The sequence below is a fragment of the Littorina saxatilis genome, linkage group LG17 (genome assembly GCF_037325665.1).
Source record: "Littorina saxatilis isolate snail1 linkage group LG17, US_GU_Lsax_2.0, whole genome shotgun sequence".
Taxonomy (NCBI): domain Eukaryota; kingdom Metazoa; phylum Mollusca; class Gastropoda; order Littorinimorpha; family Littorinidae; genus Littorina; species Littorina saxatilis.
This window is the reverse complement of record NC_090261.1, coordinates 27,661,940-27,674,501: the sequence shown is the minus strand read 5'-3', so window position 1 is coordinate 27,674,501 and position 12,562 is coordinate 27,661,940. Positions and strand designations below refer to the sequence as shown.

The 12,562-nt window shown below is 42.8% G+C and overlaps 1 protein-coding gene across 1 annotated transcript; it reads right to left on the bottom strand.

The window, feature by feature from the left end:
- Positions 1 to 779: 779 nt before the first annotated feature.
- On the bottom strand, positions 780 to 4,010 carry LOC138953247 (uncharacterized). Its single transcript, XM_070325047.1, has one exon. The coding sequence runs from the start codon at positions 4,008 to 4,010 to the stop codon at positions 780 to 782; it is 3,231 nt and encodes a 1,076-aa protein (XP_070181148.1).
- Between the last annotated feature and the right edge of the window lie 8,552 nt (positions 4,011 to 12,562).

Genomic DNA, 12,562 nt, shown 5'->3' with positions numbered 1-12,562 from the left:
TTAAATTTCTTTCCATGAAGATAAACAAATTCTTGTCTTGTACGCTGGTTTGGACTAATGGCGCGAGCGTTGACGTCATATGTATACAGTGTCGTCATGACGTAGTCTCGGTCATTTAACCTCGTTTTGTGTACGCAACTAGTGAAGTCTCGATTAATATGAGAGAGGGAGTCGATACACGAATTCCATTCGTCACATAACCCCATGGATCAAGATAATTATCCTATCGCAAGTAGATAATTATTCATCGTACGACGCTCTGCTCATATAATCTGTACCGTGGTTGTCCTTGTCTCTATCTTTCTCCTCTATTGGGATCGCCCAATATCCTTTCGTCAAGTCTAGCTTTGAAAAGTATTTCGCTTTTCCTAAACTTTGAAACAGATGGTCGACATCGGTGATGGGTTCAGCGTCGAACACTACCACGTTGTTCAGAGCTCTCAGATCAGAACAGAAACGGTACTTTCCGTCCTTCTTCTTTATCAGGACGATGGGAGAGTTGTATGGAGAGTTTGCAGGTTCGATGACATGCAACTTCAGCATTTCTTCAATTTCCTTTTCGACAGTTTCTACCATGGCGTGAGGTATGGGTCTGGGTTTCACAAAGACTGGTTTCTTCTCTGTCACTTCAATGGAACATTTTTCCAGGTTCGTCGTCTTTGGAACATCTGTTAGGAACTCTTCAAATTCTTCACAGATCATCTTCGCCTCCTTGACCTTTGCCTCGTCCAATTTCTCGTCGAAATGGATGTTCTTCACATTTTCGGTTCTTTGAGTTTCTAGGAGGGCATCTTCTGAATGTCATACTTGAAAATGTCATCGTCCATCGTGTTGTCCTCTTCCATGACAACAGCCACGACCTCTTCTCCTCCGTCTTCTTCATCACTTTCTTCTTCGTTTGAAGCAGGAACACTCGCTTGGGCAGATGAACTGGGATTGGGAGTGGCGGAACTCAATTCCCGTTCTTGGTACTCCTTGATGAGGTTGATGTGGTAGATTCGTGTTCTTCTGCCAACTTGGATCTTGTAGTCGAATTCATTCAACTTTTCCACAACCTTGTAGGGACCTGACCATGTAAGTTCCAGCTTGTTGTTCTTCACAGGGCGTAGAAGTAGAACCCGTTTTCCGACTTCTAGCGTCCTTGGTTTTGTTTTCTTGTTGAAGAAATGGGCTTGCTTGCTGGCCGCTTTCTTCAGGTTCTCACGTGCCACGTTGCACGTTTCTTCTATTCTGTTCCTGAGGTTGACTACATATTCCGCTGTAGTCTTCTGCTCCCCTGAGATTTCTTCTTCGGTCCATGTTTGGCGCAGCACTTGCATGGGTCCTTTGACAGATCTCCCATACAGCAGCTCAAACGGCGAAAATTCCATGCTTTCTTGTGGAGCTTCTCTGTATGCGAACAGGAGTGCGGGGATAAACGTGTCCCATTCCCTCGGTTGATCGATCGCTAACTTTTTCAGCATGCTCTTCAGAGTGGAGTTGAACCTTTCGACCAAACCATTCGCTTGAGGGTGAAACGGTGCGGTCATATGGTGTTTGATGCTGAGAAAGTCGTTCACTTCTTTCATCAGGTGGCTGGTGAACTGTGTGCCTTGGTCCGTTATCACTTCATCTGGGATTCCCAATCTGGTCCACATCTCCCAGAGAGCTTCAGCTACGGTGTCTGCTTGGATGTTTTTCAGGGCTACGGCTTCGGGGTATCGGGTAGCGTAGTCAACAGATACCAAGATGTATTGTTTCTTGCTCTCCGACATAGGTTTGACCGGGCCGATGATATCCACCGCAACTCTCTTGAAAACTGAACTGATGGGTGGCATCCTTCCCAGAGGGACTTTCTTTGTCTGACTTTTCGGTGCAGTTCTTTGGCATGTGTCACAGGACAAGCAATACCTACGAATGTCTCCTGCACACCCTGGCCACCAGAATTCTGCTCTAATTCTGTCAGATGTTTTTCTTTGACCTAAGTGTCCTGCCATGGGGTGATCGTGACCAAATGAAAGAACTTTGTTCCTGAGTTTCTTCGGAACGATTACTAGTGAACGGTCGTTTCCGTGGCGATCTTTCGTTGTTCTATACAGGATTTCTTTCTTGTATGAATACCGTATCCCATTGATCCCTTCTGGAGAGTTGGCAAAGTGCCTGATGGTCTTCAACGTAGGGTCACTTGCCTGTTCTCTCTTCAGATCAGCTGGCGAATACAGTCTTTCTTCTTCCTTGACTCCCTGTTTGTGACTGCAGCTTGGTTTCTGGGCGTCTACTGTCGCTTGTGCTCTCGTGGTAACAACAGCTGCTGTCCCAGGGTACCACGCTGGGTCTCGAACAGGATATGTGGGAGTCAATTTCTTCTCTTTACCTAGTCCATACCATTTACCTATGAGGACAGGGTAAATTGGGTCGTCCATCACCGTTACTTCTGTCTCGGAGTCAAAGTAGGGTGAATCGATGTGCACCACGGCGGTGTGGTACATCTTCTTGGAGTCTTTCTCTGCCAGAGTAGTCTCCTTCATTTTCGCTGAATATGCCTCCTTTGGCACAAACTTCTTGCTGACAATGATACCAGTACATCCAGTGTCTCTCAAAGCGTTGACAATTGTTCCATTCAGCTTCACTGGTACCACTTCGGCACATTTCTTTTCCTTGCAATTTCCGCAAAGTTTTTCTAAGAGGATCGGTGTCTCAAGTGTATCTTTCTTCGATGAAACTGCCCCTGCTGTGTCTCTCTTGTTTGGACAAAAACGAGAGACATGCCCTTGCAATTTACAAATGAAACAACATCCAGATGCTCGCAGTTTCTCTCTCTCGGCGACACACAACTTGACCTTTAGAGTTTGATTTGCGGGTTTTGTTGATGGAGCAGCTATTCTTGTTTCTTCTTGGGGAGAACGACGTTTTTCAGGCTTGACGTACGTTGATGAAGTTTTGACGTTCGATCTAGATTGTTGATATGTGTTGGCTATCATCCCAATCTCTTTGGCGCTCTTAGGGTCTCTATCCCTAATGTGAACGGCGAGGTCAGGAGGAAGGGTGTCCAACACCTGCTCACGGACCAACAAATCTTTGAGATCTTTTACATCTTGGTCGCATTCTGCTAATTCCACCCACTTGTCTAGATACCGTTCTAGCTTCGTGATGTGCTCTTTATACGTGTCAGTGGCGCTTTTCTTGGTTTGGCGAAACTTCTTTCTATAATCTTCGCTAGTGAGTTGGAAGCCCTCATACAAAGCGTGTTTGAGAGTGTCGTAGTCATTAGCGTCTTCCTCGTTCAGCTTTGAGAAGATGACTCTCGCCTTACCCTTCAGAAAGTACACTACACGTGAAGCTTTTGCTGCATCACTCAGGTTACAGTCTCGAGCATAATGCTCGAACTGATGGAACCAGCTCTCGATGTCATCACGGTCGTCTAGAAAAGGAATCTTGGGCTTGAAACCATCATCTTCGCGAATACGTCCTGGCGAGTTGTTGTTCCTGTTGCCCTCTTGGTTGGCGTTCTGGATTTTCAACTGTTCCAGTTGGAATTGTCGTTCAGCGTCACGTTCTAGCCGTAGTCGTTCAGCGTCACGTTCTTGTCGTTCAGCATCACGTTCTCGTTCTTCGCGATCAAGAGTTTGTTGCTTCTCTTTCTGATCAAGAACAAATGCACGCAACTCGGCTCCTTCTAACCCCAACAACTGTCCTTCGGCCAATAGCTGTCTAGTCAACTCTAGCGGATCTACACTTGTGGACTGAGACATATTTACAGGTGACACGTCCGTGCACGCCTGTGGATCAACCTCTTCTTCGTTACGGTTGCTGTCAACTTGAAGAGAGATATGAACACTCTCTTCTTCCTCAGCAGGGACTGGTAACGAATCTATCACCTCTTCCCGATCGTTACCGGCAGTAAGGTTTTTTCTTCCTTTCTTATTTGCGGTCACTATGGGGAGAGATTTGTCGGCCGGCTGTTTCCGTGCCAACTGGGCTGCGATGGTGGACTTTCTAAAATTATGAGCTGGGGAACTGTCGTCACTCATAAGTCACCTCGCGTATTATTCCAAAACGTACAAAATGTATGTTGCTCAAACACCGTCGAGCTACTAAATTTCGGATCAAATTACAAAAAGAAACAGTCGGGCGGCGCCTTCGTGCACAAAATGCAAGTCCTAGTTTAGCTCTACTTCTACTGTACTTTGAAATAATTCTTCAACGTATGTTACGTTACGTTTCCACACAACCACCCAAAGAGTTATGTTTCCACGTTCTATCGTGAGTCAGTTTACTTCTATCTACCAACGAGAACTTACACTGTAAACTTTATTTGACTCTTTCTGGCGAAAAGATCAATCTTTCACTCGATCGAACGTTGAATATACAAGATGTATCAAATCAACTGTCAATTCGCATCATTTACTGTGTAGATTAATTTACAGCCACTTCTACAGCAAGTAAATACGACTGATATCCACAAGTCGATTATATAGGGCTTCACAGGGAAATACAGGTATTAAATCCTTACCTCTTAGGTACCTGACTCCCACCAACCTCCCGCGTAATTTAGAACAAACTAAGGGGAATGATGGTTCCGATAGTACGTGCAAGAATACTATCACACTGATGAATTGGAACACCACAAATAAAATTGGGAGCTAACAAATCAAAAGTGGTCTCGCTAAATATTGATTTTTTAACGTGTCGTTTCAGCTGACAACACTTCCAGTTTTTATTTTACCGTGTGATAGGGCACACGTTGAGTTATAGATCTGTGATAAGTAATATAACTAAAGGTAAATAAATAAAAGACGATGGCGATGAAGTACGAACATATATACAATACAAATCGACATGCAGGAAACCTACAGCAATTTTGAAACGAGAAAAATTTGGAACGGCTGGATCGAAAGTAAAACGTTGATTCAATATCCCGTGACTCGAGCCCCCATTGTGACGTCTGCTTCTCGTTCTAGGGCTGATCAGTGTTTAACAGAGACAAGTGCAAAGAAGTAATAAGAAATTTAATAATTCTGTACTTTCAAAAACATGCACATGATCATTCTTGCAGACATCAATCCCTTTCTCTTAGAATCTTCAAATGAAAGTTTTATAGATTATGATTTCGCTGGTGTGATTTCACACACACGTAACAACATTGTCTTTCTTCTTCTTGTTGCGTAGACGTTTGATATCGAAGCGCGGAACGTACTTCTTCTTCTCGTTGCAAATGTATTTCGGTTTACACAAATGAAGACGTGATGGTGTGTTAATGTTCACAAAATATAAAGCAGTCTACTCATCATGATAAACTCGATCTGGGTGACACTTGGGACGTTGGTGGTTCCTTCCGTGGTTACCGCTGACGTTGCCCTTCCCACAGTGTTCACACGACATCATTTACACAAGCATTGTACACCCCTGTACACTTGCACCTTCTGCAACACACACGTGCAATATCTGTTATTATCAAGTATGATTTCCATCGATATCATTCAATTTGTTTCTCTAAAACAAACACAGAAACAAGAGTTCACAGACTGACACAAACACATGGAAAATGAACAATACCTGTGTTTTCCTGTGAATCAATAATGTTAAAATGCATTAGCGTGTTTTACCTTCGGTTAGTGGACCTTTGGAGATCGCAAAAATGTGGAAATCCGTCCACGGAAGGTGAAACATATGCTAGTGCAATCTACGTGGCTTCGTTGATTGCTGCCATTTTGGAGTCAATGAAACGGTCAGAGCATTGCATCCTAGCAACCTCAACTGAATATATGTACAGTTCATATTCACGAATTAATACCAATGCACGCTGTTTTCTTTTGCTCTCTTCGTTTAAATTTCTTTCCATGAAGATAAACAAATTCTTGTCTTGTACGCTGGTTTGGACTAATGGCGCGAGCGTTGACGTCATATGTATACAGTGTCGTCATGACGTAGTCTCGGTCATTTAACCTCGTTTTGTGTACGCAACTAGTGAAGTCTCGATTAATATGAGAGAGGGAGTCGATACACGAATTCCATTCGTCACACTGTCAGGGATAGAATGAGCCGAACTCATTTTGACCTGAGGTCAGGATGATGTGTTCACTAATGCATTAATTAGCAATCAAAAGAGACCATGGCACGCTTGCTGTCGGTCTTACTTTTGAAACAGCCAGGATGCCAAGATTGACACCAGCAAAACGCCAGAGAGCAGCGGGTCGATTTAAAGCTGGGGGAGACACAGAAGCGGGGGCAGATGCTTTAAACATGCACATGTCAACAGTCTATCACCTTCAGCAATGTTTTGCTGACACTGGAAGCACTGCAGTTATGCAACGCAGTGGAATACCTCGCAGTACCTCAATAAGACAAGATCACCAGATCCTGCGACAACGCATTCGAAATCGATTCCATACAGCCACTGACACTGCCAGGAAGATCATTGGGAACCACCAGAGTCCCATCGGTGGCCAGACAGCGCGATGAAGATTGACTGCGCGAGACCTCCAAAACTGCTGTCTGGCTGGAGGACAAGTCCTTCTTTGAAGACATGGCGTGGAGTGCCAGCAATTGGCCCAGAATCACATAACTGGAACTGGTGGCAAGAACAAAACACTTGTTTTACTGATATGATGACCCTCGCTGCATTAATCATGTTACTGAGCTTGTGAGGGCGCGGAGCAGAAAAGGTGAGTGTTATGTTGAATGCTGCATCATGGAACACAATGTGCAGGGTGGACTAAACGTGATGGTGTGGGGTGTAATTGGCCTCAACCACACTTTTGGATCCAGTTTACAAGGCGCCGTTGTCAGACTGTCACCAACACCAGTGGGGGTCATACGCCATAATGACCTTCTGGCGAGGCTTGCGTACAACAAAATACGACGCCATGCCAAAGTACAGTGTTAGAAGAACATCTCACCTTTATTTCGATTCGTTTCAATGTCAGGTTTTTTATCCATTCAATTGTTAAATGTAACTTCAACTTATTTCTGGAGAGAATTCGCGTTTCTTTTGTTGCTCGGTATATGTTAGCCATGTTGTCTTTGTTGTATTCAATTTTCTGTTTAATAATGTGTTTGATTGGTGTTTGTTTTTATATAATGCAATTGTAAAGCGCCTGGAACTACTTAAGGGACTTGCGCTTTAGAAGGGTTCGTGTTGGTGTGGTGTTTGTTGCCTATTGTATTGGGGAAGGGAGGGGGCTTTTGATTGAAGAGTTGAGTCAGCAAACTTCAGCAGCGTTCGCTTTTTATCTGGATATGTCAAGCATTTGAATACATTTATAGTAACAAATAACCGGGTGGGGATGGGGTGGGTGAGGGTTAACCCAGTCAGTTTTACCAGTGTTTATACATTTTTCAGATGATTTTTATTAAATGGAATTTATTGTTATGTTGTTACATCTAAGTCGGACTAGATTGGCATGACCAAGTTTTGTTTGTGAGAGAATACTAATCTTCAAGTCTAGGCAATACCGGTTTCCAAAATACCTGTTGCGATCTCTTTTCAAGATATTGGGCGCAGTTATGCCCGAGGAGAGAGTTTGCTCAGCAAAAAAAAGAAGTCTCATCAGGCTACCAGAGTGAATGCATAAATATATAGTTCGTGCAGAATCCCTGGTTTTCACAAATGTAACACACGCATAGCGCTTAATTCACTACTGACAGCGACCTTAGCGAGGGATGGAAAATGGCTGCCGTGTCGGATTTTGGTTTGATGACATAACGTTTTTTGTTTTGTTTTTTTGTTTTGTTTTTATACCTCAGTTGCATGCAGGCTGCTCTCTTCTATTTGCCTTTTTCTTTTCTTTTTTTCTTTAATATATAATAATTTTTTTTTTTCATACGTCTTTTGTTATAAACCAGTTTTTAAATTTAAATTTCTTCTTTAAAAACACCTATATCATAAACACAACTTACAAAAAATATAATTGAATTCCTTCTCAAAAATACAGAAAATGTCCAGAGGGGATCCATACCTATGCATACCAGCACACAGTTTGGCTATGATAATCAAATAATTTACATAACTAATCGTAACCTTGGAACTATTTAAATGTTCACTAACCCCCCCAAAAAAACTTCCTTATCAGTAATTTTAATATTCATATTATATTTGCAATTCACTTTATCTTCAACTCATTACCATTGATGTCGTAACGTGAGAACAATGCGCTCAGCGGGTATCAATAGTGTAATCAGTGGGTTTTGTTGTCTTCATCCACATGACACACGCATAGAACGTCACAGCTAACGTCTCAGCTAACGTCACAGCTAACGTCACAGCTAACGTCTCAGCGTGGGAAGCAAAATGACCAACGCGGTGGATTTCTGTTTCAGGACTTGACGTAAAAACAACGGATATGAAGGCAAATGACTGCATTTCCAACAGATCTAGACTGTTAAAGTTACGTGTTGTCTTCGCCTCGCCTCCGGATGGATATCACATGTTTCGGCAGAGTTAGCGTCAACCAGAAATGTCAGAAATATTACCCCTATTGTGTGAAAATACTGGATAACAAATCGCCAGCCAATTTTCCTTATAATCATAACAGGAACGGAAATATCGATTTCCTAAAATAAAGACATTTCCCGGTGACAATACGTACTAATCAAGGACTCGTGACAAAATGTCAAAGCGTACCATAGAACGTGTTTTATAACTAGCCTTGATCATGCCCGAAAAGTCTGGAAATGTCATGTGATTCTTACTTCTCGGGTGGCCTAGTGGATAAGACATCGGCCTCCAAATCGGAAGGTCGTGAGTTCAAATCCCTGCCGCGGCTGCCTGGTGGGTTAAGGGTTGAGATGTGTCCGATCTCCCAGGTCAACTTATTTGCAGAGCTGCTAGTGCCTTATCACCCTTCGTGTGTACACGCGATCACATGATCGACCAAGTGCGCACAGAAAAGATCATATAACCCATGTCAGAGTTCGGTGGGTTATAGAAACACGAAAATACCTAGCATGCTTCCCCCGAAAGCGGCGTATGGCTGCCTGAATGGCGGGGTAAAAACGGTCATACACGTAAAAATCCCCACTATTGCAAAATCATGAGTGAACGTGGGAGTTTTAGCCCATGAACGAAGAAGAAGAAGAAAAAATACGTATTTTTAGCATGACTTCGTGACAGGGAAGCCGATTTCGTCGACGCTATTTCACGTCAGGATGTTCAAACGAGAAGTAGGCCTGTTTTTTTTAACACTTCGCCAACAGTCTAATCGAGGCCCTGGCGTAGTTTGACATTTCACCTTTTTTTCCTTTTCAGTTTTCGTCTTTCCGCCTTTAACATTTTCAAAATTTTCTGGCTTCAAAATGAAATTAACAGCATCTGTAATAACCTTGGCAAATACTCACTTCGTAGATTGCACATTTCTAAACTAATTGTGATGCGCTAGTTTCTTCCTGTGAGGTAGAATCAGTTCTAGAGCATGTGGGCGTTATTCGGTGACATTCCACCAATGGAAACTAATGGTAGTACTCACTTCATAAATTGCAAAATTGCAAAATTGCATGATTTTGCAAATAAAATGAAATGTTAAGCGGAGATTACTTTCGATGACATAGGATCATTTCTAGAGCATGTCTGCGTTCTTTTATGACATCAGAACACCGTGTCAATCGTAATGATGTTCTTGCAACTGGTCGATCATGTCGCTGGTCTGCTTCACTAACCTTCAAGGCACCTTCTTTTCCGCGATGACCGTCTTGTAAATCGCTAAAAATTGCATAGCACTCAGGGACAGCAGATTTCACGAAAAACGGTCATTTGGTCAGAGTAACCAGTCAAACTAAAATCTACTACCATGGTGATGAGTTTGTCTTGATAAGATAAATTGTCAGATGCAGTCTTCTTCTTTTTCTTCTTCTCGTTCGCTTCTTCTAGACATCCACTTCTGTGGCACGCACAAAAATGCAGATGCAGTCAAAACCAATACAACTTATTTTGAATATAAACACCGGCAACACTATAACATAGACGATACATTTTTCATTGAACACAAGGTTCCCACGGGGGAAAATAATAGATAAATACACCTACATATTTTCTGAGAAGGTTTCGTGTAAAACAAATGCAAGCACGAGCATATAAACAAGTAAAAAGATTGTCGTTACAGAAATTTCTTCCCACTCCTTTGGGCAAGGTTGATTTGAGTATGCAGACAAACGCAGCTTAGAAACAGTCAACTCCAAAAAGAACGATCGCAGAATCAACAGTTAAAAGGACCTTTCTGCCCTGCTGGCCAATGCAATTAATAAAGTTGCCTACGAAATAGGCTCGCAAAAGTATTGTAAAAAGAGTAAGGCGGAAGTACTTTCTAGTTCTGGGGAGTTCTTCAAAGAAATACGCTAGTCACGATGGCTTAGACCGGCACGGTTGGCCTAGTGGTAAGGCGTCCGCCCCGTGATCGGGAGGTCGTGGGTTCGAACCCCGGCCGGGTCATACCTAAGACTTTAAACATGGCAATCTAGTGGCTGCTCCGCCTGACGTCTGGCATTATGGAGTTAGTGCTAGGACTGGTTGGTCCGGTGTCAGAATAATGTGACTGGGTGAGACATGAAGCCTGTGCTGCGACTTCTGTCTTGTGTGTGGCGCACGTTATATGTCAAAGCAGCTCCGCCCTGGTCGGCTGGGCGTTAAGCAATCAAACAAACAAACAAACGATGGCTTAGTTGTACCATGACATACGTGTTCATTTCCGAAGAGGAAACGCCCGGTTCCAAGAAATATAACAGCGCAACCAAATTGCACTCTAACAGTGATGACCAGAGAATCACGAAAATAAATGTGTATGTCATATAACCTGACCATGCATATTGCACAGTCTGCTTGCCACATTGAGAGCAAGAAAACAGTAAACAGCCAAAAGAGGATCCTCCTAAACTCAGCAAACAGGAAAGGAGTGGTCTCTTCCTTACACTGCAGCTGGGCTCATTTCTGTCCTGTACAACTTCCTTCACAGAATAGAGGTGAAAAGGGTAGCCTTGTCAAATAATGGTCGTCGACCTGAGACAGACAAAACAATTCTTGCTTCGTACGATTTTGGACAAACGTGTATATTCTGCTTTACTTAAAAGAGCTGTAAAGGTACCCTGTCATACAAGGGTTGAAAACATCGCGAAGGGCAAGCATTTCTGAAGAGTTGGGCTGATTTACTGGCAGGTTATTAGATCAAATATGTGTAATCCGCAGGAGTGCAGACGGCTTGTGGCAAATGGGCCTATTGTCGACACGGCTGGTTCCGTGGCGTGTCACACGCCATCTTGCCTCCATCTTCCTAGCAACCTGCAGTGGGCGTATCTCGCGATGATTAGATTGCCTCTTCACTTTGCCGCCCTCACAAACATAGGAGCCTGAAGGGATATTGCATGACCAGGTTTGTCTGTATGAAGACTCCTAGAACTCTGAACATGCCCATTGAATGTTCTTTAAACCCCCAGATTCTTGTACCTGCAAAGAATGTTCACAACTGTACTCTCAAACAAATGATCTCCATGAAAAACATGGATTTGCAGACGTTAAGGATTTTGACCAGGTTTTGTACGCAGACCCCTAGAACCATAGAAAGTGTCGATCCACCACACACAGATATTTAACCCGCAGCATCGAAAAATAGACGAATTCCGGAAATAACTCTGTCGGGTTATATGAGTTGTGGAAGAGTTCCTTTCCCTTGTTTTGCCGGGCTTTTCCATATAAACACCAAGGAGTTCGGACATTGTAGTGCCCCCCGCGGGTTAGGGGGAAGAATTTACCCGATGTTCCCCAGTATGTCGTAAGAGGCGACTAACGAATTCTGTTTCTCCTTTTACCATTGTTAAGTGTTTCTTGTATAGAATATAGTCAATGTTTGTAAAGATTTTAGTCAAGCAGTATGTAAGAAATGTTAAGTCCTTTGTACTGGAAACTTGCATTCTGCCAGTAAGGTCATATATTGTACTACGTTGCAAGCCCCTGGAGCAATTTTTTTATTAGTGCTTTTGTGAACAAGAAACAATTAACAAGTGGCTCTATCCCACCCACCCCCCCCCCCCCCCCCTTTCCCCGTCGCGATATAACCTTGAACGGTTGAAAACGACGTTAAACACCAAATAAAGAAAGAAAGAAAAGGACATTGTAGTGACATTATCTAGTGGCATTGTAGGCTTTGCTTAGTGTTTGTGTGGAAACAAGTGAAAGCAACTCTTCCACAACACATAAGGCAAAACAAAAAAAAGGTCTGTTTACGGTAACATAGGCCAAAAAAATAGGGTCGGTAGGTCGGGATTTTTTTTTCTTTTTTTCCAAAAAAACATATTTTTACGTTATTTTGCAAAAAAAAACCCAAGTTTTTTTGTTGTTGTTTTTTTTGTTGTTTTTTCCCAAATGCCAAAAAAAAGTCTAGGGTCGCGCGAAAAAAATAGGGTCGGTCGGGTTACCGTAAACAGACCTATTTTTTTTTTTCCTAAACACATAAACTTGACAGAGTTATTTCCGAACATTGTTTATTTTGACATAAAAACAAATTACTCTATCACACATGTCGTATGGATTTAGAGCGCTTACTTTCGTTTGTTTATCAGATATTCCGACATAGGAAAAAGAATAATACCATAGCCTATA